A 26148-nucleotide genomic window follows, 5' to 3' on the forward strand; every position below is an offset into this window, starting at 1 on the left:
ACCCTTGCTGCCGGCAGCCCCAGGAACGCGAACAGGTACTACTACATCTGGAGTGGCATCCAGCCAAACCTCCCACTTGGGGTTCTCTGGCGCCTCCTGGTGGTCAATGTGGCCATCTCTTTCCTGCTTCACTCCCGGCCCAGGAATCTCCTGCTGGACCAAATGCCCTCCCACACATCCCTGACAGGCATCGTTTAGCTGTTCACTACCGCACAAGGCAGGGTGATCAACCAACAGACAGCTCTGACAGCTTCACACCGAGCCCAAACCAACCTTGCATTTGTACCCACAGGCCCCAGTTCTGCTCCCACAAGACCCACCAGCCACGTGACAATCCAGCAAATAGTAAGAGCTCAGTAATTCTGGTCCTTCGTTTTTTTATATCACGCTGAAGGGTACAAAATTCCTCTGTACCATATTTGACATTAGCGGATATCTAACTTCCACTAAGTATTCCTATCTCTAGGGTCAACATGCCCCAATTCCCTTAACAAAGATCTCGTTGGAAGAACGGAAGGAATAAGCCATCCCCACTCCTTCTAGAAGAGAGGGAAAATTAGGTCCAGAAAGGGTCATCAGCCTCCCAAAGGCACACTGCAAGAGCACACAAAGGTGGGAGGAGAGCAGGTGGGAGGAGAAGGGAAGCAGTCTCACTCCAGTGCATCTACTAGGAGAGGCCAATCCTTTTGGTTGGTGTGTCCTCCTTTTCTGACTGGCCAGAGGACACCAAGCTGGGTCAGCTGGACCAATCAGAATGCATTCTGATTTGAGGCCGGTGAGACCAGAACGCTCACAACCATGACAATGGTCCTGTCCCGTCTTTTGGCTCCTTGGCCCACCTCCAGGCCTGTGGGCCTCTGTCCCTGGGCTGGGGTGGGGCCACCTTGGACTCTCCCAGCAAGATAATCTGATGGGCAGCACGAGCTCCTATTCAGGCCCCTGCCCAGCCCCCAGCCCCGTTGCTCAAACCGGAAACCTGGAATGGCGGGTTCCTATCAGATCTTCTGATCGTGCCAACAGGATGTGTCTGTGTGCTGGGGACAATGAGCCCGGGGTGGGGTGACAATGAATGGGGGAGCTGCAGGCAAAGCCCCTCCCTCCCTCTCTCCCTGCCCTCCTCTCATCCAGCTGCTCCAATCCCTGCAGGCGACACTGACAAGAAGGCGGGAAAGTGGCAAGGAATGCCACTTTCCCAGCAGCTGCACTTCCACATTTGGGCACAGACAGAATTACCCACCCATGAGCAGATGCAGTTGCAGATACGAGCTGCACGGCAGATACAGATAATGTAAACACGGACACACACACACACACCCCAATGGCATGCTACGTAAGCACACATTTAGCACGGTGGAATCCCTGAACAATCCTGGTCCTGAGAGGTAACACTAATCCCCATTCTCCAGGCTTTCCGCTTCAGAAATGTGACAGCTCTGCCCTCTCTCTCCAAGCCACATTGTGCCATTGCAACATCGTGCTCCTCTATTTGAACCTCTTATCTTTCCAGGTCAAGGGCCGGACTCGTGACCAAGGCCACCAGCCACAGGTAGCAAGTCAGGATCTTAAATAATACTTCTTTCCTCCCTGAGACTTCTTCCCTGGGAAGACTCTCACTGATCCACAGCTGCTGTGTCTGGCAGCCTAGTCAGAATTTTCTGCACATAAAGACATTCCGTTTCTGATCTCTGACCCAGAGGCTGGCTACCAGCTGTCCTGTGCCAGTTGTAAGGCGCTGGTTGTCAGAGGACTCACTCACTTCTGCTTGGGCTTCCTGCTACAATGGTGGAAACAGTCCCCGGTGGTGCCGGCACATTCTAGCCAGGCAAGGTAGGGGTGACGGGGTGTGAGTTGGGGACCCCCAGCATGGAGAGGCTGAAAAGCTCCAGGATCTGTAGCTAGGGGGTCCTGCTTGCCCAGTCAGTGTTCCGAAGGGATAGAAAAGTCAGTGAGACATTTTGGCCTTTATACTTGCTGTTCCCTCTACCTGGACCCTTTAACCCAGACCTTTACTTAGATGTTTCCTTCTCCCTTCTCAGACCTCACCTCACATGTCATCTTCTCAGAAAGGTCAGCACACTGGAATCAGCCCCTCACGTTCACCCCTGTCATTCTCTAGCCCGTCATGTTCTGGTTTGGTTTTTTCCCCATCAAAGCACTTACCACTGTCTGAAATGACCTTGAAGGTTTATTTACTTGTGTAATGTCCATCTTTCCCAATACAATGTCAGCTCACTAAGGGCAAAAGACTCTGTCCTGTCCAACTAGATACCTCCAGCACTTGGAACATACTAGAGTACCTAAAATTTGCCAAATGAATGAAGGAATCCATCCCTGTCCTGATTCCTGCCTGGGCTGTTGGGGACCACATGGGTGAGAGACTGTTGTAAAATTTTAAAGCTCTCACAGCAGAAGGTGACCCTTATCACAAACATCTGTGACCTCCTCAGGGCAGGTGGCAGTGACATCAGCCTCCTGTAGACCCATCAAAACACGGAAGCAGCCCTGCTGCCAGGAAGAAAGGCACTGCCTTCTTATACAAGCTGCCTTCTGGTACCTCCCCCACTGCTGCCCCTGCTGCTCTCTGGCACCAACCTCAGGAGCCAACTGCCATGCCCCACTGTGAGCACACACAGCTGCTCACGGCTTCACCCATGTCCCTGAGCTCCCACCCCTGCAGGCTGGCACCTGAACATGCATGCTTGGTACACCCCCACCATAGGTACACGAGGCTAGTTCCCACGTACAGCGAGCACACACACGCACACACATGCACACGCACTCGAACACACATGCACTGGGCCAAGAGCCCTGGAGACCTACCTCCTCTGGGATGGCTGGCCAATGGGTACAATCTTATCCTCATAGAACCGCTTCATTGCAAAGCGGTCCAGGGCCTGGTCGGCACTGTGGGGAGAGACAGGTGGTCAGAGGAGTCAACCTCCACGAGTCCCTTGTCCACCCAGCCCTGCTTCCCAGACCCGCAGAGCCCTCCGGCCACTCTGTCCGGAGATGCCTTCAGGAAAGGACTGCCCCAGCATCTCTCCATCCTGCGTGCTGCACTACTCAGCACAAGGGCCTTGGAGCCAGGCAGCCTGGGAGCCCATCTCAAGTTCATCACTGACTTAGTAGCCCTGCAACTTGCGGCAGGTTACGTAACCTTCCTGGACTTGATTTTTCTTTCCTGTCAAATGAGGTGATAACCGTGCCTTCCTTGAAGGCTGTTGTGGCAATTGAGTGAGATGACATCTATAAAGAGCTTGGCACATGTAGGCACACAGTAGGTGCACAGGAAATGTTGACCATTATGCAAAGATTAAGCTGGGTCAGGTTTCTTAAAGTCATAAAACTACCGTCCTATTGCAAGCCCTTCATAGAGCATTCTACCCATCCTCAAAGAGATCATTTTTTAAAGAGACAGATCACATAGCTTCTCCATTCTTGACTCTCCAACGAGGTCCCATCCCTCTCAGAATCAACCTCAAAGTCCTTATCAAGGGTACAAGGCCCCCGGGCTCTGCCTCCTCCCAGCTTCACTTCCCACTCTTCATCCCCTCACTCACTCGGCTCTCCAAACACGCCAGCCCCTCGAATTCCCACTGCTGGTCTTTGTCCTTCCCTCTTCTCTGCCTGGAAGGTCTCCTGCCACCACCCACCCCACCCCCTTACGGACTGTATAAGACTCAGTTCTTCCCCCCTCTCGCCACTTAATTCTGCTCAAATATCACCTCCTCAAGAGGCCTCCTTTCCCCACCGTCTTGCTCTAGTCTCCGTCCTTCAAAGTACTCATCACCTGCTCTTACTGATGTGTTTGTTTACTCATTTCACATTCATGAGGGCAGTGGCCTGGCTTTGCCCACTGCTCTACTTCCAGCACCTAGAGCCGCCTGCACAGTGGAGGTCCCATAACTGTCGTCAAATGACTAAATGAGTGGAGGAATTCCTCTGCCTCTCTGAAAATCCAAATCAGAATGGGAATCACCCATTGGTTGTTTCCTATTCTGGATGCAAAACACCTAAGTGGGAAGATGCCCCTGCTGGCCAGAAGCAGGGGAATAGATGAGAAACCTTCCAGACGGCTCTGCTGGACCCAGATGTGATCCAGTATTTCTTTGTGACTCCCTCTCTGCTCACTCAGGTAAACAGAAGGCAGTTGGGCAAAGAAAAGTGGCCCCAAGAAGCTGACTGGATGGGGTGTCCATCCATGGGCCTGCCTCCCACAGCTGCCCCTCCCCAGGGCCCCAGACACAGGGATGGTGTCTCCTCTCTCCTGCTCTGTCCAGGGGCCCCTGTCCCAGAGCTGAGGGCAGGGACATTCTCCTTTCCAGGGGCTCCTCCCCCTGTCCTCAGCACCTCTCACCTCCTCTGCCCTTATCCTCCAACCCCAAGGGAGGGAGAGGTCTTGGGTGGGTGGGGGAAGGGGGCTCTGCTGTCAATATTCAGAGAATGGGAGGCTCGGGGCCCTCTTACCTGGCAGAAATGTTGCTGTAGTGCATGTAAGCCGCGATCACAACACCTATCCTGCCTCGGTTTCCCTGAAAAAGCCCCGAAACACAAAAGCCTTTACTTCTAAGGCTGGCCCTCCTGCCCCCGAGCAAGGCAGGCAGGGGCTGCAGAGAGGGGCGGGTTCTCAGGGAGAATCGGAGGAGGGAGGAAGCGGATGGGAGGTTGGTACCTCCACTTCCTGGGGGTGCACCCCAGACAGAATCGATTATCCCCAAGAAGGAGAGTACACACAAAAACAAACTTGCACGCTCACACAATCCAGTGACACGGGCAGGTGCATACACGCATCCAAGAATATATTCGTGCATGGGCATGAACATGCACGCGCGCGCGCACACACACACACACACACACACACACACACACACACACACACAGAGACATCCTGCAGCCCCCGCTCTGACCTTGTTGTGTAAAACGACAACATTGTGGGGATCTGCGTTGAGCCAAGTGTCTATGGCCTTGCAGACACTGCAGATCTTCTCCAGGGCTGGGGTGTGGAGGTCGGGCCAGCCAAATTCCAGTACCTGTGGCCCAAGACATGAGTGAGAAGCGGCAGAAGTCCAGAGAGTCAACGGGCGGGGGGGTAGGGAGGTGCTCACACACGCCACGCGCCAGCCCCACAGCGATGCCACCAGCAGTGGGGCCTCAGTTCCTGCCCTGCACATCAACACTCTGGAAGGCAAGGGTGTGGAGGCAAAGGACACTGACCCAGGCCTACAGACCCTGGGTTCTGACACTGGCTCCCTGTGGGCCTCAGGCCAGTCACAGCCCCTTCGCCAGCCCCCGTTTCTGATTGGTGCATAAAGCAGAGGCTTAGAGCCGATGGCCCCAAGTCCCTTCCATATGACTGCGACCTTAAAATGCGCTGGGAGCCTCCAGCATTGTTCCCCAGCTCTCCTCCCACAGATAACCCTGAGATCTGGCTCAGGGAGGAAGAAGGAAAGGTGAAGCCTGTTCACGGCTCTTTTCCAGGCCCTGGACACACAAACCATCAAGTTTTCAGGCCAGCCGAAGGAGGCCTGAGCGAGACAGAGAGCAGATCTGAAGAGCAGTCATCAGGCTCCTTCAAACCTTTCTTAACTCACAAAACTTTAAAGTAAAAGAAAATCTGTGCTCGGAAGGGCCCAGAGAGCACATCTAATCCAGCCCGTCCACTTTCAGAGGTGGAAACTGAGGCCCAGAGAAGTCTGCCACCCGCTCAAGGTCACACAGCGACAGGCACCATAATCCAGGGGCCGGAGCAGATGGGCACGCAAAGCCCACACACAGCACACTGAACAGCAAGTGAAAGAAAGTTGGCTGTAGGAGGGTCTACGGTGGTGATTCCCAGCTGGTTTAAATCCAGGATACTTTTCAATAAGACTCAAAATCTCAGAGCTCCAGCCCCACCCCAGACACTCTGTGTGCACCACAGGTGGCAGACCTTGGTGGAAATCACCGCATTGAGCTTTGCTTTCTGTAATTCGTATTACAGAAACAATAAATATATTATTTTCTATTTTCCAAATAGAAGATGGCACTGTAAGTCTGAACAGGCTTTGCAAACTGTCATAGCACTTTCCCCCAAGATTCTAATGTGGGAACCTCAGAGGAAGGGAGCCCCCCCGTTCCCTCTTCCAGGCAGGGAGAATCCCTCCCCACCCCAAACAGCCATGGACTCACCTTGGCGTGGAGCTTCGTGATGTCAGGTCTCCGCTCAGAGAGGTTGAAAAGCTAGAAGGAGGAAAAGGAAGAGATTGTGAGAAGGTTGGCCCTCTCTCTCTCTCTCTCTCTCTCTCTCTCTCTCTCTCTCTTCCCTGCTGGAAACTCTACCTACATGACCATACATGGAGTCCTACCAGATACACACGGATGGACAGGGACTCAACTACAGGTCCTCAGGATAAAGAGGGAGACAGAAACAAGTATGTACATGCCCAGCCACTCCCCTGGATGAGCGGACATCCTGAACTGAAGATGAGAAGGGGACAGAACCTGTCTCAGGTCCCACATGCCACCCCCAAGGTGGGCATCTCTCCACACTGAATGGAAATTCAGTAGTGTCAAACAATAAGCATTTGGCCATCTCTGGTTTCCTCTTCACATGTCGACTTCAGAAGCTCACCGCACGAAGATGTAACTGCTCCGTGGTCGGACGCCCTCCATAGGAGGGTGCAAACTGTGCTGGGTCAGCCCTCTCAGACCCCTGACACCCCTCTCCCAGAAGACACCCCCCAACACCTGACCACATCCCACGGGAATCCCCCAACCTCTGGATTCCCTTCTCCACCACTGAAAGAGGTGTGCAGAACTCCCCACATCCACCTCATGGTCTGGGAAACTCAAGACCCCTGTGATGTCGCCTGGGGAGAGAAGAGGACTGCAGGGTCTGGAACGGGCAGGATGCAGCAAAAACCCATGGAATCCTGGGCTCCTGAAATAGGGCAGGATCTTAGATAGCTTCTGGTCCACTCTTGAGGCCGTAAAGGAACACACTTTATGCCATTAACAATGGCTAACACTTCAGTGTTACAGTGTCCACAGCCTCCCAGGCCGCACTAAGGACTTTACATCTACCACCTGCCTTAATTCTCTCCACAACCATAGAGGTAAGTAGACCCATTTTACAGATGGGGATCCTAAGGCTTAATGAGGCTAAGTGCCAAGATCAGATAGTTGGTGAGAGCACAGCAGCATTCCAACCCAGAACATTCCAATGTTTAATGCCAGACTCTTAACAACGCCCAACACAGCTGACGGATGGGTCTCCGTAGAGGGCTGAATGGTATCCCACAAAAATTCACATCGACGCGGAACTTCAGAATGTGACTTTATTTGGAAATAGGTCCTTTGCTGATGTAAGTAGTCAAGGATCTGGAGATGAGATCATCCTGGATTCAGGGTGGGCCCCAAATCCAATGACTGGTGTCCTTATAAGAAGAGGAGAGGCCACACGGACACAGGAAAGAAGGAAGGTCACAGGATGACAGAAGTAGAGACTAGAGCAAGGCTACTACAAGCCAAGGAGGCACTAGACTGCCGGGAGCCACCAGCAGACAGGAAGAGGCAAGGCAGGACTCTCCCCTGCGGGATTCGGAGAGAGCATGGCCCCACTGACACCTTGATTTGGACTTCTAGCTTCCAGACTGTGAAAAACTTAATTTTGTTGTTTTAAGCCACCTAATTTGTGGTAATTTGTTACAGCAGCCCTAGGGACCTAATACAGCCCCTACACCCCACCTGTGCTCAGACCTCCCAGGGCAGCCCCTCATGATGGTCTGTCCAATCTGTGGGTCCAGGCCACAAGTACCTCCCTGTAAAGCAGGCCTGAGCGCTCCTATGAGGCCAGGATAGATCCAATCCCCCAGGGCAGCCCTTCTGACGTTAGAGACCATGGTGCGGGGTGGAGGGGACTTCCTCCACACTGGTTAGGAGATCCTCCTGTGCCAGGTATGATCCCGGTGTCAGCAACACCAGGTCTCTCAAGACACACTCTGCCACAACTCTGCCCTAAGACTGCTCAGCGGCACCGACAGTATGACACCTCTGCCACTTCCTGACTCTGTGACCTTAGACAAATACCCCAGCTCTCTGTGTTCTCGAAAAACCTGCTTCCTAGGACTGTCGTGGTGTTAAATATGTGAAAAGGAGTTAGAACAGGGCCTGGCTTATCACCAGGGCTCAATAACATGAGCTTTCACCGTTATTCTCTCCTCCTGGTCAACACACGTACGTACACCCACACGCACATGCGCGTACCCACACGTACACACAAACATACAAACCACACACACATACATACAAACAAACCACACACACATACATGGACAAGAGCAAGCACACGCGCGCGCACACACACACACACACACACACACACACACACACACACACACGACTCGGCCCCAGATGCTGCATCCCAGCTGCAGAGACACTCCTAGGGCCAAGGGCAGGTGCAGGGAGAGAAGAGGAAGAGCTGGCTCAGGGGCAGGTGGGACAAGACACCAGCAGGAGGAGGTGGCAAGCAGAAAGGACGGGGCACTGGGCCAGCGGGCAAGGGGCCCCATCCTCACCAGGTAGTTGCCTCCATGTTTGGACTTGAGCATCTGGGCCACCTCACGGAGGTTGCTCTGGAAGTTCTCCTCATTGGCTGTGCTGGGGAAGGAGACGGCGATGATCCTCTCAGTGACATACACCAGGTCCAGCTCACAGCTGTCCTCCGCGGCCCGGCTCACACTCATGTTTCTGGGGAGACAGTAGGCAGAGGCGGGTCCTGATCAGAATCCAGGCCCCCAGGACAAGGTCCAGGGATCTAAACCCCCTACACACTATACGTGGCCCCCAAATCTAACCCGGGGGCTTCGCTGCCCCCTGACCCAGAGCCAAAGCCAGAGCCTTCCCCTGGCAAGGCCAATGCAGCCCACAAGCCCAGTCTGGGAGCGCCGGGGATAACAGAGCTGGGCAGGAGCTGGCAAGGATCTCAGGCCATTTCAGAGCCAGAGTGATGACACCAATCCTAGGTGCGCATCAATCCTGTCGGCATGGCCTTCAACCTGTGATCCCAGCGGTCAGAGGTCAGAGCCAGGGCCGGAACCAGCCAGGGCCCGGGAGTCCAGCTCAGCCTCCTAATATACTGTGGCCGCCTGGTCTGGCAGAAGTTTCTCGAAGGATCCCCGGACGGCTCCGGAAGAGGAAGGAGAGCCTGAACTGGGTCCTCTCACGTCCTGGAGCTAGCCTTCTGCTGCCCTCCCCTTGCTCTGAGCTGTGGAGTGGGCGGGGAGGCCCCTCAGGAGCAGGGGCAGCTCAGGTGACATGCTCACCTGGGCTCCAGGTAAGCCAGACCACAGCACACATTCCAGCCCTCCCCAGAGGCAGGACAGCTCCTGCCCTTTTTCCCTGGCTCTCTCCCCACCTCTGGCAGCTCCCACTGCCCCGCAGGGCTGCTTCCTACCAGTGACCTCCCTGATTTCTAAGGGCTCAGGAAGCAGAGGGGGCTGCTGCAGCGGCAGGTGATCCCCAGACATCCCAGTGCCACCTGAGCTCCTCAGAGAGGTGGGGAGCCCCCTGGGCTGGGCACCGGGTGAGGGGAGGTGGGGTCTCACACCTTTACACCTCACCCAACTGCTCTTCCAAAGGAGGGTCCAGGGTGCCCACTGGGGAGCTGATGGGAAGGGGAAATGGGTCTCAGGACACTGGCATTCCATTCTGAGGTCCACCTGTAGTTTCTGGGGTCACCTCACACCCTCCCCTTCTTACCCCATCACCCCAGCCTCCTAGGGTCCTGCTTCCCTTCTCTACCCAAGGTGGGCAACTCACAGTTCATGTTGATAACCCTTCACTTCTGTGGGGTAAAGTTGGGACTGGAGGGGCAGCGGGAGGAATACCATGGGGTGTTTCAAAGTGATGGGGTGACATGGGGGTACAGCCCCGGGACACCAAGAAACCGGACAGAATACAGATCTCCACCACGGTTAGCTCCGAGCCCAACTGTGTAGACGGGACTTGGAAATAGGAGAGCCAAGGGTGACATACAGCTTCTCTGTGGTGGCAATGACAGGGACCAAGTAGCAGAGGGGCCAGTGCTCTGGGAGCCCACTTTGAATTTGGCCTCTGAGTCCGGGTCTTTCCTTGTCCTGCAGCCTTTGTGGGTGGGGCTCCTACTCAAGGCAGAACAGCACCACCACCTGGACAACCTCAGCATCGCACTCTGCACCCACCCACCCCAAGGTGATCCTCATCTGTAGGGGAGGAGGGGATACTCTAAAGGACCCCGCCAGTCTCTGTGGACAGCTGGCAGCTGGACTACAACCCACCCACACCAGACCCTCTCTGACTGGTGCTCCATATCCCTGGGGCCAGATTCTCACTCATCTCAGGAGCCTCAGGGGCGAGGGGGGAGTCAGAGAGGCAAGGGCCTAAGCCAAAAAACCAGAGAACCTGGACCCAGGGAAAAGAGACTCTGGGGCTTCCCTGGCGGCGCAGTGGTTGAGAGTCCGCCTGCCGATGCAGGGGACGCGGGCTCGTGCCCCGGTCCGGGAAGATCCAAAATGCCGCGGAGTGCCTGGGCCCGTGAGCCATGGCCGCTGAGCCTGCGTGTCCGGAGCCTGTGCTCCGCGCGGGAGAGGCCACAACAGTGAGAGAGGCCCGCGTACCGCAAAAAAAAAAAAAAAAAAAAAAGAGAGAGACTCTGGATGAGCAAAGTCCCCTGTGCATCCCCTTCCCCCAGCCCCCACCAGCTCAGCCAGATAGAGAACCTTCCTTTTATAAACGACCTCCAACAACAGAAACCTCTGCCTCTGGAGAAGAACGGGATCTAGCACAGGCACCAGCGCCAGGCGGTCCCGAATGCAAACCCAGTGCTGCCTCTTAGTGGTTGTGTGACCTTTCACGAATCGCCTCACCTCCCTGAGACTCAGTTTCTTCATCTGCAAAATGGGAATAAAATACTTACCTTGCAGGGTTGTTGCAAGGACTAGATGAGATCATGCAGGTAAATGAAGAATCCAGCTCAAGGACTGGCTTCAAACTAAAACTTTTGAGTTTCCCACTGGCATCTACCTGCATCCTCTCTCTGTGGCTTCCACGTCCGCCCGTGCTCCCTATCATGTGCTTTGTGACTTTGGTCTCGGAGACCCAGAGGCATGACTTGCTGGGAACACCCACAGTGACCTCAATGTCTGCACCCACTGCGTCCCCCATAGCCCAGGCATACCTGATGGGCTGGGGATGGGGCTGGACACTTGGCGTGACTCTGGCGGAGCTCTGGGAAAGAGAGGAGAGAAGCAGCGTTAGGGCGGTGGCTGGCTGGATGGCAGGAGGACAGCAGAGAGCTGTCCACGCGAGCTGTCAGGGCCACGGGGAAACACAGATTCCCTTCTCCTGCCTCTGCCAACATTCCAGCCCAGGCACCCTAAAGCCCAGCAACACAGCAACTCAAAGCCGAAAGCGATCAATGCCAATCCCACATGAGCGCGCCAGTGTGCCTGCGAGCCCCCAAGGGGAAGGGCTCTCTTTCCTTGGGCGAGGGAGAAATCCCAAATGCTGAGAAATGCACCACGCCTGGGCTGTTGCCATGTGGCTGAGTACACACTCAATAAAAGTTATTAAACCGATGGAAACGCAGTTCACCTGGATTCGCTGGACGTCAGAATCGTGACCCCAAGTGGAGAATAGAGGTGGCAACCATGAAAGAAGGAAAGATGAGAGCACCGGCCCCGCTCTGTCCAGCTCTGAACATTTCTCCTCTGACCACCAGCTGCCCACATTCCCCTCCTTTAAAGCAGCAACACCGGCTCATTCAACCAAGTTTTGAGACAAGAAGCGGCCAGGCACGGTGTGCACCACCCAGGGCTAGGCAGCAAATCGTGCTCCTAAGGACGCACTGTCCATTGTCTGTTACCCCCTCACCCATTCCCATCTCCAGGGTTGTCGACTTGTACAAAATTAGGCAAATGGACCCAAGTCGGTGTCCAAAACATCCCAGGGCAACCCAACAGCACGGTGAGGAAAGTGCAGGATCAGAGTCCCACAGCATCCTGCTGGGCAGCCTTGCAGTACTTAACGCTCTGAGCCCCTATAATGTCACCAGTGAGATGGAACAATTCCTTATGGTGCTCCTTGAAGATTAAAGGGAATTATGCACATAAGGCGCTTACACGCTCTTACCATTATTACATCGAGTACAATTAAAAGGGTAGTTAGTGATACAGCCAAACATTCACCCCTACAGTAAAGCAAAACCCTGCGTCACCAGCTGCCACCATCCTTTCAGCCGTCTCGCTCAATGCAGAACCGGACGTCCAACCTGCACACTCCCGGGCCCAGCCAGAGCCCTCTGAGCCCACTGGCACCGTCCAAACATCCCTGAGCCTCCCCAAAACCGGCCTTTCCTGACCACCAAGTTGCATCTACCTCTTGGAGGAGACGGAACCACAATCCACCAAGGAGAGGAGAAACAGATGACCAGCAAGATTCACCCTCAGATTTCGGGCTGGACCACTGGGGTCCCAAGAAGAGGAGCCCCCTTCAGCCCTCTCCAGGCCCCGCAGCGCCTACGAGGCAGGGGTGGGTGGGCTCTGAGGCCCAGCTCCCAGCTGAGCCCAAAGTCAGGGCAGCCCCGCTAAGAGGAGGACCCTCCACCCAGCCTCCCGTAAGAAGGCTGTGGCCAGAGTCCCCTCTGCCTGGGCCGCCGCCCAGCTCTGAACAGCTCAGCCTTGGAGGCAGCAGGAGGAGGAAACAGCCAAGGGGGGCTGTCAGGGTGGAAAGTTTCTCTGTCTCCCCAGCTCTCCTGGCCCTGAGGACTTGGGTTTGCATGAGTCAGGCTTGGGGAGCTGGGGGGTGCGAAGGCGGGGGCAGTAAGGAGGGGTTGAGTTGTGTTTGGTTTTCAAGACCCGAACCAGGCTGTTCCAAAACTACCCACTCAGAGGAACGCAGAAACCCAACACTTCATCCGTCTCCGTTCCGCTGGTCCCTCATGAGGAGCCGCTGAATCTCCCCAGGCCCTAGGCCCTGCTCCAGGCCCCAGGGCCACCCTGCTATAAATAGCCCCTCGGGTTCCATCCACTGCTGACCCACAGCCATGTTTGGAGGAGGCTGCCACCGCTGCTTCTAACAACTGGAAGCCACAACCGTAGCCAAGGCTGGAGGTGTGGCCAGGAACACGGGGCCAGGCCCAGGGAGCTCAGAGAGACAATGGAATATTGAGACGGGCTTGGCAGGGGGACTGCGGAGCCGAGGGGAGCCAGGGGAGCTGCCACGGGCACAGGGGCGAGAGGCATGGACAGGGCAGGAGAGCCAGCTCCCGCTCGCTTCTCCACCCCCCCTCCCCAATGTTACAACACTCCACATTCCTCAGCCTCCCCACCCCAAAAAACCAGGAAAGATAAATAAAAACTTGGCCCCAGCAGAGTCTGGCCATACTGCCTCCAGAGGTGATAAGACAAAGTCCAAGCCGGCTCTGCTCCGCCAGGCTTGTGGGGTGGGGGTGGGGGAAGGGGTGGCAGGGGAGGAAACTGCCCTGGACAGCGACCCCAGCCCAGAGGACAGGGACGAACAGCTGGACAGTCATCCCCTGATGAATCACTGGGCTGCCCTCTAACTGACAGTGCTTCCTGTTTTCTGCAAAGTTTGGGGGCATGTGACACTCACTGGCAGAAAGCAGACGTGCACAGGTAACACGTCTGAGGGTTGGTGGAAAGAGTCACAAGGAGAACCGGAGAACCAGAAATGGGTCGGGGGAGGGGGCGGAGCATGTGAGCAACACAACTTAACGCTCCGGGAAACACAGTGACCTCCCACATGCAGGGCTAGAGACGGGGCACCTTCGCCAGCTGCCTAATCACACAGGCCGTTTTCAAGAGGGAGGCTGTCCTCTCTGCTCCCCAACGTCACGTGCATTCTCTCATTCAGTGAACTTCACTGAGGGCCACCGGCTGTGCGTGAGTTCCCTGACCTCAGAGAGCTTACATTCTACGAAGGAAGATACTCATCCACGAAGCCAGTGTAAGAAGCAGTCGCTTGGTCTCACTGACCAATCTGTAAAATGGGTACAGCACAGTCTTGTGTGATACACCTGCTCCATTTAGAGCCTCCAGGAAAAACTACCAGAGGGCTTTACAAAGAGTACTCTAAACGCTTTATTTTATAAAGAAAAAGAAGCTCTCTGTCTGCCTGTAATTCCATTCCTTTCCTCTCTGGGGCTGTCAAAGTCCTTTACCCCCAGGCTCTGAACTTCTTCCCTACTCCACCCAAGACATAGATCAATAATAGGACTTTTGATCCAACTCCCTAGGCACCAAGATCTCTCCCCTATCATCATCACCAAAACACAGTCTCTCCTTTGCTTAAAGGACACTGTGAAAGGAAATTCCACAGCCTTCCTCAAACAGTGTCTTACTTCTCTTACTATCAGGCAGTTCCTCCTGGTATCTAACCCTCACCCTTCCTGCTACAGATTCGGCCAAACTCTGTTGGCTTTGGTCCTCACTGCAGGCGGAAGCTGCAGCCCACCACTCAGATAGATGCTCCACGGCAGCTCAAGATCTATGACCCTCGGCTCCGTTTTTTGCCTTCTTCCCCGCCATGTAGCAAGAGTGGGAACCCGAGGACCTGGGTGGGGTCGGTTTGGAGCAACGACTGTGTGGGAAGAGTCCTGCCTTCCTTTGAGGTTCATAGACCAAACACAACAGCTCTGGACCAAAAGAAAAGCTGTTTCCGGAGCCCACGTCCCCAGGGGGCACAGTTGGGAGGAGGGTCTGGAAGCAACACCAGGGGCCATGTCAGGCAGGCAGAGATTGGTGACCAATCTACGTCAGGGGCCCTTCCCCACCCCTATGACTCCTCCGGGGGCTGTGGCCAACCCCCTCCCTTCTGCACCAGCCCCTCCAGCCACACCCCTTCCTCTCTCCTTCCTGCCCACCCGCCTGGATTTTTCCAAAACAAAGTGCGACACAGCACATCATCCACAAACTCTGCAACACACCAACCCCGTTGGAGGAAAACAGCCATTCCTGCCCTGTGAGTCCTGGGCTGCGGGCCAGAGACAGGAAAACAGCTCAACAAACAGGCACATTATCACAGCAGCAGGCCCAGGGCAGCAACCATGCCGCTTCGGAAATGGGTCTCCTCACCCGAGGCAGACTGCAGGAGAGCCCGGTGGCTGGGGAGGGGACCCTGAAGTCACTCAACCTGGGACAGGTGTCTGGGATCCTCAAAAATTAGGTTTTCTCTCTTCCTTTGCAGTACTCGTGCCATTCTGCAATCTGCTCACTTGCTTAGCCTTTCATGAACTCCTTTAACTAAACTAACTAGACCCAAACTCATCTTGTCCCTTCTCCCATATCCAGGTAAGACGCCACCCTTACCCACCCCGGCACGCACAGACACACGCACTTTCATCCCAGATCAACAGAACTTTCTCCTAAAAAACCTCTCATTCCAACTAAGCGGCAACCTCTTTCTTCTCCAGGACCAAGGTCATACATACCCTTGCATCAAAAAGTTCTCCATGATGTCTAACTTCACTCTCTCTTGCTGCAGCCTTACCTTGTAGCATCTGTCTGGCCCAGGCTGGAGTTGTGGGGAGCAACTGCTCTAGGACTCGGCTCATAAGAGTGTCCAGACCATTGGCTAAAAGGCTTGGTTCACACACCGTCGCCCTGTCCCCTGGCCAAGGGTTGGGAGCCCTGGAAACACCAGATCCAGGCAGCAGTCCCAGGATGGGATGGAGAAGACATTCATTGAGTCAGTGAGCCCCTCCAAGCCTCTGTTTCCTCACCTATAAAATGGGGCCACAGCATCTGCCATAGCGGGATGTCACGGGGATCAAAAAATACCCAGCCAATGGGGACTTCCCTGGTGGTCCAGTGGTTAAGACTCCACGCTGCCACTTCAGGGGGCACGGCTTTGATCCCTAGTGGAGGAACTAAGATCCCACATGCTGCACAGCACGACCACACACACACACAAAATATATACCCAGCCCAGTTCCTGGCCCTTAGCCAGAATAACAGTAATAAGACCGGTAAACATTTATTGAGCACATAGTATACCCTCTGTGTGCATTAAGCTAGTTAACTTTTAGTAGCAGGCACACAAGAAAATTACTTTCTCCCCTGTACCCCAGCCCCAGAAACATCACAAACTCGGACAAGGGTCCATCCCAGCATGTGTACTCCACGCCCATAGGACCCGCGCGTACCTTGAACAGAGCCTTGCCCATTAATTTGAGAGGCATGTTTTCTGCTCTTCCTGGCGGGGCCCTGTGTGGCCCGGGGGACACCTCCACCTTGCCGGGCTGGCCTTGCGGGGCTGGTCCAGGGCAATGTGACGGAGGTGGTGGGCTCACCGCAGAAGTGTGCTGCCTGCAGCAGCCCAGCACCTCCCTCCGAGGCCCTCCCCGCCATGGGTCAGGCAGCTGTCAGATGATAGGGCCTCATGCCATCAACAGCTCCCCCATGCCAACCGCCAAAACCACTCCCTGTTCCTCTGCAGATCAGGGCGGGCAAGGATGGAGAGGCCAGCAGAGGGGCAAATTGTCAGAGAAGGGCAGGGAAAAAAGAGAAAGGTCCGATGTTGCCGGGCATCTGCCCCTGGGGTGGTGTGAGGACAAGCCCAGGCACGAGTTCGGCTCAAAGCAGGGTCCCAGGAGAGCCCCTCTTCCCTTCCCTGGGGTCCTTCCACTTAAGGAATTTGCCTATCGCCCTCCAGCAGGGCAGGAGGAGCCCATGAGACCAACCAGCCCATGTTCCTGCTCCCTCCTGAATCAATGGCATTAGCCCATTTTCAAAGGCTTCTCCCTCTGAAGAAGCAGAGCCTGCGATTCCCCAGGGGCTGATGACCCTCCAAGAGCCCAGGAGTCCCTCTTCATCTCTGCCCCTAGTCCCTCTTGCTGCAGTGTTGCCCATCCCCCTGGCCGTTGCCCTGGTGACTGCTCACCACCCAGCGAGGCCTCGCACAGCAGCCTCTGCTCCCCTCCATCCCCACCCTGCAGCACTAAGGTCTGCCTCAGTGACGGGCAAACCAACTCTAGATCCAGTTGGGCTGGAGGCTGAAGCCAAGACTAAGGCCCAGTGTCTAAGTCATGGGGCCTGCTCACCCTCCCAGCCCCTCTCCCCACTCCGGAATTGAGATGAGCTATTCTACAGAGGCTGCGAGGGACGCCCACCAAACAAGACAGGTGTTAGGCATGTCCGCCTCCCCCATCCCCCGCACCCCAGGGACTCGCCGCACCTTCCTCCTTCCCTTCCGAACACTTACATCTTCCTCAAGGCTTTTCCGTGTGTTTCCACCCCGGAAGGCTCCTTCTCCCTGGAGACAAAAAAAAGGCAGTCAGAGAGGGCAGTCGAGGAAAGACATCGAAAGGTACCAGGTCTTTCATCTGCTGGATGTGGCAGTGGTGGGGGTGAGGGCTTGGCAGAAGGGTCTGGGAGGGGGCTTGGTTGTTTGGGTAGCATTTCTTTGCCCACTAACGGCCCTTCAGAGCCAACCATATCCTCTCATTTGTGTCTCTCCTGGGGGAGATATTATTATTCCCATTTCTGCAGATGAGAAAACTGAGGCACAGATAGGCTCAGGACTTGCTACAGTCTCACAAATAGAACCTTGGAGGAGTTGGGAGGTGAACCCAAGTCCTCCATCTCTGAGCCCACCGCTCCATGCCGGCCGTTGCCAGGAGACGCCTCTCAGCTGCCAGCCTCGGTTTCCCCACCACACGACCTACCCACTTCCTTCCCTTCCTCCTCCACGCAGCCTTGAGGAAATCGTCTGTCTGCTGAGTCAGAAAGACGTGTTTGGAAAGATCTGCCTGGCTCTCTCACATTCTACATATCTAATAAAGAAGCCCACATTTAACCACTGGCCTCTCCCTCCCTGTCTGCCTACTTCCCCAGCAATCCATTTCTGAACACATAAGGGGATGCTCCGATATCCAGCTTCCAGTGCCACCCATGTCTCCATCCTTCCCCCAAGTTCCCCAAATCTACTCCAGAAGGGTGTCCTCAAACACATCCGTTCACTTTCCCCCCAGTCTTCCTTATGCTTTCCCGGCCTCCCCAGGCGCTCACCCTGCCCTACCTGCTGTCACTCACCGTGTCCACTACATTCTTTGGAGCAGTTTCAGTGTTGACGGGCTGTGGGCAGAGGGAGAAAACAGCATGAGGCCTCAGGGCAAACATCCCCAGGTTGGCTCTCTCCCCGGGGCTGGTGGCCGTGATGGGCAGAAGGCCTCCTGAGACAGCACCGATGGTGCCAACCCAAGACTCAGACATATTGTGCTGACCCCAAGCTTGGGGGGCAGAGTCTGGAAAGTGAAAGACAATCCTATTGGTCCTAGAACCATCCAGCTTGACAAAACTCACTAAGGCCCCTGACTCCGACAGTCACCGACCCCTCAAAAAGGAACGAGGAGCGGGTAAGTGACTTGCTGCTACCTGCCAGGCATGTGTGCCTACACCAGCCGCTTCATTTATTCACAAGAACCCAGTGAGGTAAGTACTATTACTGCCTTTGAGCCCCACTTTACAAATAAGGAGAAGTTTGATGAGTCACCAAAGCCACTGACTACTAAGGGGGACAGAAGGGTTGGAACCCCATCTTGGGTCTCTACACTTCATGCTGTGTGAAACCACGGCAGCCGCAGATACCAGGCCTGCCAGAGTCTTCATGCTTCGGTGGGCTTTCAAGGGCCATCCCCACCCTTGGCCCTGCCCCCTTGCAGACCTCAATTTCCTTACCCCAAAACTCTCTTCCATCCAGACCCCTTGCTATTCCCACATCCGGGCTTTTGTTTGCGGAGCAGCTTCTCCTCTTTTCTTACTAGCTCTCCTCCTCCATGAAGCCCTCCCTGAACACCCCAGCAAAGGGCTCTCTCTCTCCCACCTCAGAACTCTAGTAAGCCTTACTGTCTGAGCTACTTATCTGGTCCTCAGCGTATGAATAATCTCATTGTGGGAATATGTCTAATTCCCCAACTCTTGTTTTATTTTTATTTGTGATTCTTATCCCACCTGCCTCCGAAACAGAGTCAGAGCAGCGTTTTTACCAACTGAGTTGCCATAGCCCTCGGGCCGGAGACTGTGCCGTACGTGTAGCGAGCCGTCAATAAACACCCGGGGACTGATCCTGTCCCTCACCCTGGTGCCGTCCTTCCCTTGCGCAGACCAACTTCCTACTAAAGGCATCCTGAAACGTGGGCTCCTTGGACTCCCCCATAATGAGAGAGAAACTCCCCATTCCAGGGCCACCTCCTGACCACGGTCTCCAGGGCTCCATTTCCAACTCAGTGATGTGGTTAGAGGGGCCCTTGAATCACACAGATGGACATGGACATGAACGTCAAGGTCACGGAAACAAGCCTTTGCTGAGATGATGTGGACCAGGTTTAGACAGTAGGTCTCTGAATAGGAAGCACCTGCCCCAACCCCATCCCAGGACCTGAGGGTGAGCTGTTCATGTCTGAAGACAGGGGAGTGGATAGAATGATCTCTGAAATGTTCTGGCATCTGGGAGGAAAACTGGGCCAAGATAGGGATGGAGGAAGGAAGTGGGCTGAGCTGAAGGCAGTAGCGCTCTTTCTAAAAACGCCCAGACTTTCCCCCTACTGCCTGGGAGACAAGAGACTGAGGCCAAAACTTCTTTCCAGGTGGGTGAAACCCCCTGTGTAGTTCAGGGTCAAGGCAACTTGGGAGGGTTGGGGAAGACAGAGGCCAGGAACGTCATATCAGCCAGCCCCTCCCAGCCCACTAGGTGGGCCCACCGGGAGTCTGAGGATGGCTCTGCAGGGAGAGTCAAGAGGCCACATTCTGTCCCCCGCAGCCCAGCCCTAATCCTCACCTAGCCAGCCCCCAGAACCCCATTCCTGAGCCACAGGCCACCGGGCAGGAGGCAAATGAGCCCACAGGAAATCCCCCGGGATCCCTTCCCCAGACTGAGCTCTAGGAGCTGCCTAACAATCAGGACCAGGGTCTCCGCTCAGCCTCCAACCGCCACCCGGCCCCACCCAGGGGAGCCCTCTGCAGCAGTGCCAGCCTGCCCCAGCCCTCTGAGCCTCCACCCATCTCTTCTGGTCCAGGGCTCTGTAATGCTCATGCGGAGACCATGGGCTGGGCAGAACGGGCCAACTGCCCCCGCTCTGAGCTGCTCTGGCTTTCTGTGGGGAGGAGAAGGCTTGGAGGGCAGATCACAGGGACCTTCTGCGTGCAGAGTCCATACAACAGGACTGCCTCTGAACCCAGACCTCCCAGTTCCAAAGCCCTCCCTCTTCACAGTCTATATAATCCCCCTCCCTGACTGGGGGGTCAGAAGGTTCAGAAATGGGGTGGGATGGAGCAACCAGAGACAAGAGTACCTGCCCCAGGCCCATGACAGGCCCTGAAGAGCCTCCCAAGAGACCCCGACGGGGCAGAGCAGAGTGAGAGCCGGGGGTCTCAAACTTCAGTGTGCCTCCCAGTCACCTGGAGGGCTGCTGACGGACACACGGGTGGCTGGGCCCTCCCCAGAGGGTCGGATCCAGTAGCCTAGAAAGGGACTCAAGAATGTGCATCCCTAACAGGTTTCCAGGTCTGGGGATGACACTTTGAAAACCGCTGGTCTAGTCTGACAGCATTGGCAGCAGATGGCTGGGCCACGTCCTGACTCTCTCTGCTACTGACTCTGTGACCTCAAGCAGGTCACCCTGTCCTTGCTACTCTTCAGCGGGAAGGCATGGTCCTCTTTTGTGAGAAGCAAATGAGATGAAGCACTTAGAACGGGGCCTGCCACTTAGGAAGCTCTCAATAAATGTGAACTGTTATTTATCAGCTCCAACTGCACAGGTGCAAGGCCGGGCCCTCTCCCAGCCCACCCTGCCCCACCTTGCCCCACCTTGACCCTCCTGCCCCATCCCTCCTGGGCCTGACACAATGCAGACCAGGCAGTCAACTTTAGAAACCACAGGCCTCAGCAGGGCACGAGAAACTTCTCTCCCTGCCAGCAACCATCTGAGCACCAGCCCCTCTGCTCGCAGCCCTTCCCCACACCAGCTGGAGGCCAGCCACAGGGCCAGCCAGCAGACGCCTGCCTTCAGCGTACCGGTGGAGAGGCCTTCTGAGGAGCTAGAAATTTCCAAAAACGCTTTCCAACCTCAACACCCAGTGTTTTCCTGCAGTGTTTGCAAACACGGCCCAGCAGGCATGCTGCGCTCCCCACCCCTCCCTTCCACCCCAGTCCTCCTGGGATTGAAGTCCTGCTTCTCTGCTTTCCATGCGCTGCCAGCTCTGGGGCTGCTGGGAATGAAAAAGCCAAAGGAACTCATCACGGGGCGGGGTGGGCGTGGGTGTTCTCCCCTGAGGCTGCCCCTGCCCTAGGCCCTGCAGGGAAGCTTGGGTATACTAGGGAAAGCTCCCAGGCCATCAGGGCTGTGGTCCGGAGGCCACAGCCCCAGAGTTCCAGTGGCTGGCAGAGACCCACTAAGCCTCGGCTGTCACCCTACCGTTAGCTCGGAAACATACACACACACACCATCTTTGCACACCACTCCTCAGACACCATCTCCTCCCTCCCCATTTCACAGATGGGGAAACTGAGGTACAGAGAGGTGCGGGTATGACTCGCCCAGCCTCTCACAGTGAGATGCACGGCAGGACTCAGGTGGGCACCCAGGTTTTATAAAGCCCATCACTGAGCTCACCCACTGCCCCTCACCCTGATCCCCAGCCAGCCTGCAGGCAGGGTTAGCTCTTGCCTCTTGGTTGGTGGACTCTGCTCTTCCTTCTTCCTCAGACTCAGCTGTAGAAGGATGAAGCAGAGGGAGCCCCGACAGGGATGGCCCCTCCCCCAGCCCAATCCCAAAACGAGCCCTGGCTTTCCAAAGCTGAGGGTGGCCAAATCACTGCTCCACCAGGGGTCTTCCAGAACGCCTCTTGCTCCCAAGCAGGACAACTCGAACCCAGCTCAGGAGCAGGTGGCAGAGCTTAGACCTAGTGCCACCTGACGGCCAAGTCTTGCTATCTGTGGACCACTCTGCTCTGGGGCCTCAAACCCGGGAGTCTGGAGCAAGGGAAGGACTGGAGTGAGGCTCTCAGGGCAGAAAATGTAAGGAGGCATTTAGTCTCAGGATGCACAACCCTGAGAGCAATACCTTCTCCAATTTTGCACCCCAGGTACCTCACTTGCCTTACCTCTTCCTGGCCCTGGTCTGGAGGTGCATTTTCCTAACATTACTGCAGTAACAACAATTACTCAGCAGCTACTAATGATGCCTTGGGCTTAACACTGGGCTCCTTGCTTTCATGATCATTATTCCTCATAACCAATGCTCACAAGGCAAGCATTACCCCATTTTACAGGTGAGGAAACTGAAGGCCCGAGAGATTAAATAACCTGGCCAACGTCACACAGCCTGTAGATAAGGACAGCTGCTATCTGAATGCCGCTCTTTACATCCCCTCATGCTCTGTCTCTTCTCCCTGGCCATAATCTTCATTCAGTTCCTCTTACTCCTAATCAACTGCCCTCCTGTTGGGAACAAGCTTTCTGCGGCTTAAAGACTAATTGTCTCAGGTCCTCAGGAGGAAAAGGTTTCTTCAATGCACTTCCAGAGGAAGAGGAGGAAACGGGCTGCAATAGGAGAGACTGGGACCAGACATCAGAGAGAACTTCCTGAATGTGAGGGGCTGTGAACCACAGTGTGGATAACGGAAGCTGCACATCCTTTCCTCAAGTTTTTGGGTTTTTTTTTTCCAAAAAAAGACATGCGTGCCCTCTCCATGCGTTTACCCACCCCCAGCAGTGTGGGCCTGAGGGGGGGCCAGTCTGCAGAGGCCAAGGTGGCTGGGATGACTGCCTGGAGGTTCACGCAGCAGGACATTTCGGCGGCCTGCAGGGAGGGTGAGCTGGGAAAAAAATGTATCTGTGGGCTGCTGTTTTGGAGGAAGGAAAAGGCAGAGGGCCATAGCGGGTGGGGGGAGGTGCCCAAGCCCTGGACTGGGGGGAGGGGGGCGCAGAATGCGGACTCAGCCTCCAGAGGAACATTCCGTCCAGAAATTCCTCACACCCTCCCTCCTTCCACCCCTCCAGCTCTCTCCACTCTTGCCCCCTGGGAGGCCTGGAATCCGGGCAGTTTTTCAGGACAAAAAGACCCCATGACATCACATCTACTGCCACTGGACAGACAGACTGTGAGGTCAGGGCCGGTGCTGCCGGCCTGTCAAGAGGGGAAGGGAGCTGGCAAAGGAGGCGAGGGGGGGGGGGGTGCGGGCTGGGATGTCCTCAGCCCCAGCACCCAGAGCACGGTATTCTAGGCTCACTCGTTCTCAAAATAGAACCCGAAGCAGATGAAGAGAGGGAACTGAAAGCCAAAGGGAAGGGCAGGGAAGCACCATTAACAGGGCACTTAGAGGGGGCGTGGCTGGGAGGGCACATAGCAGACCCCACAGCCAGTCGGGGGACCAGCACCTTGGTAACAACAAAAACACACAGCAGAGGCAGCAGGGAAGCACTCTGAATGAGGAAAAACGGAGTTTCCGGGGAGGTTGGCGAGCTCCACGTGGGCGCAGGTCAGCCCCTTGCCCCATGTTATTTCCCAGCATCCGTGGAAGGGAGAGCTTCAACACGGAGCGCAAGGGGCTCGAGAGAGAGGGCTCCGGCAGCCCAGGTCCCGTGAGTGTTTGGGGGAAGTCGCTCCAGGGGCCGCATCCTCTCCCAGGCAGGCCAAGGCCACCAGAGTAAAAGAACAGGCTGGATGTGATTAAATGGAACATGACGCCTGATTTTCCCTGCACCCCCAGGGAGGGGACTGGGGGCCTACTCCTGTCCTCAGGGCCCCCCACAATTCACCCTGAGGGACCCAGCACCCGACTCCAGGTTGCTGAGGCTAAGCAACTGCGGACTCCCTCCTCCACCCCACCCTGTCCTGCTGGCATATTTCTCACACCCTCCTGCCAGGCTCCCCTCCCCGAGGATGCTGTTCTCCTCCCTCTCTGCCGGGGCACTCAGAGTCTGTGCCTCCCCAGGCCCTTCCTCCACGCCCCTCTGACCGCCCTTGCACAAATCCTCCACCCCATGCTGAGCACCTGCACCGGCCTCGCGCGTCTGGTCTACCCAGCCCTCCTCCTGGCAGCCGCCTCTCCACCGAACCACACCCACCGCTGGCAGCAGACTCCCACTCTCAAAGCCTGCTTTGGGCCACTTCCCCACTCAAGGACCCACAATGGCCCTTAGTGTTTGGCTCGTCAAGTTCAAGTTCCCCAACCTGGCTTCTGGATTCCTCCCTTATCTGGCCGCCTCTTCCTCAGGTAGACTCCACTGCCTTCCCCCCTCCCCTACCTGCAGACTCTGCTCCCATCTCATCACTCGCCACCACCATGCCACACTACTCCCGCCTCCATTCCCACACTCAGGCCCTTCCCACAGGCACCCCAGCCAGGCCCACCAAGGTGAGACAAGATTGCCTGGCCCCTCATACCCCCAGCGAGGGCACTGGATTTGCTGTGGCCCCCATCAGGCTTGGTCATTTGCACCAAGGCCCTACCCCTTCTCTGTTCCAGCCCTGCCACCTTCTGGAAGGCCCTCTCTCCTTCCCTCCTCTCTTCCATTTGCTCAAATCTTAACCTGGACTTGGAACAGCAGGTAGACTTCCTCAACCAGCGCAGCACAGACGGACTGCAGCCCACCCTGGGCCCCAAAGCCGCCTCCAGTCAGAACCCCCGAGGAGGGCACTAATTCATTTCCACCGTAGAGTTCTCTCTCTCTCTCCCACACTGAGCAGGGTCCCTGGAGGGCAGGGCCCTTCACCCAACTGGGGCCTCTCCCAGTGGGGGTCAAAGGGGAGGTGGTAAGCACATTCATAGGTGCCTTGACCTTCAGGGACCATGTCCCTTCTCAGCCCAGCTTAAGGGCGGGACCTCAGTGGACCCTGAGGACTTCTACCTAAGCTTCCCCCAGGGAGGGAAACTCCCAACTGCACCCTAACAGGCGTCAGTGAGTATGTGTTCCAGTGACAGCAACTCCCTTAGACAGCCCCAGTGGGCCTTTTTAGGTGTTAGAAAGCTCTTCTTTACATCCAAGTCTCCCCCTCTTTATGAGACCCTCCACCTACGAGGTTCTACTTTGGAGAGCAACAGACAGGAAGCCAGCTTGTCCTTCAAGACGCTCTCTCTCCCATTCTGCACCGGCCCGTGTTCTCCCGCTCCAGGCTAAGCAGTCTAGGTGGTGCACAAACTGGATTTCCAACCTCCCTCATCGCTCTTGGAATCAAGACTCTCTCGGGCTCATTTCTCCTGACATTGTTCCATTTTCCAGAATCTCCCAAAGATGGCCACCCATGGCCACCTCAGTGCCCTCGGATGAAATGCATCAGGGCTGGGAGTTTGAATGAACTAAAGCAACTTTTGGCCACTCTCCCATATGGAGAGCCAGATGGCAGCGCCAGGCTGCGGGGCTCCACGTGCTTCTCTGCTCCCTTCTCTTCTTCCATGAGGCAGCGTGATGCCTCCTCGCCCCAGGGGCACCTTGAGAAAGTCATTTGAAAATCTCAGGACCACCGCCTCACAACCATTAGGATGGCTACTATAAAAAAAAGAAAAAAAGAAAAAAGGAAAGAAAAAGAAGAGGAGAGGAGAGAAGACAAGACAAGAGAAAAGAAGAGCGTTTTCGCAAAGATGTGGAGAAATTAGAACCTCTGTGCGCTACTGGTGAGAATATAAGATGGTACAGCCGCTGTGGGAAACAGTATGTTCCTCCAAAAAAATCAAAAACAGAATTACTATATAATCCAGCAGTTCAACTTTTGAGTATATGCGCAAAGTAACTGAAAGCAGGGACTCGAAGAGATATTTACACACCCATGTTCACAGCAGCATCATTCACAGTAACTAAAACACGGAAATAACCCAGGTGTCCATTGACAGATGAATGAATCCGTAAAATGTGGTATATACACACACTGGAATATTATTCAGCCTTAAAAAGGAAGGACATTCTGACACATGCTACAACGTGGGTGAACCTTGAGGACTTTATGCTAGGTGTAATAAGACAGTCACAAAAGGACAAATATTGTATGAATCCACTTACATGAGGTACTTGAGTAGTCAGATTCACAGAGACAGAAAGTAGAATGGTGGTTAGCAGGGACTGGGGAGTTATTATTTAATGGGTGCAGAGTTTTTTGTTTTACAAGATGAAAAGCCT

The 26148-nt window shown here is 55.4% G+C and overlaps 1 protein-coding gene across 4 annotated transcripts in view; it reads right to left on the minus strand.

The window, feature by feature from the left end:
* Positions 1–26148, minus strand: part of TNS1 (tensin 1) — a 174042-nt gene that overhangs the window by 84407 nt on the left and 63487 nt on the right. For 2 of the 4 annotated variants that reach the window (XM_082840656.1, XM_082840654.1), the window contains exons 3-10: positions 18069–18110; positions 17239–17289; positions 11195–11244; positions 8556–8727; positions 6169–6219; positions 4908–5030; positions 4468–4532; positions 2821–2904 (exon numbers count right to left, since the gene is read on the minus strand). In XM_082840656.1, the coding sequence (XP_082696782.1) occupies positions 2821–2904; positions 4468–4532; positions 4908–5030; positions 6169–6219; positions 8556–8723 (491 nt within the window). In that variant the 5' untranslated portion in view covers positions 8724–8727; positions 11195–11244; positions 17239–17289; positions 18069–18110. Of the gene's footprint in view, positions 1–2043; positions 2139–2820; positions 2905–4467; positions 4533–4907; positions 5031–6168; positions 6220–8555; positions 8728–11194; positions 11245–17238; positions 17290–18068; positions 18111–26148 lie in introns of those variants that run through there. The other 2 variants (XM_082840653.1, XM_082840655.1) reach the window with 2 other exon arrangements.

The sequence above is a fragment of the Leucopleurus acutus genome, assembly GCF_964270905.1.
Source record: "Leucopleurus acutus genome assembly, chromosome: 6".
Classification (NCBI taxonomy): Eukaryota; Metazoa; Chordata; class Mammalia; order Artiodactyla; family Delphinidae; genus Leucopleurus; species Leucopleurus acutus.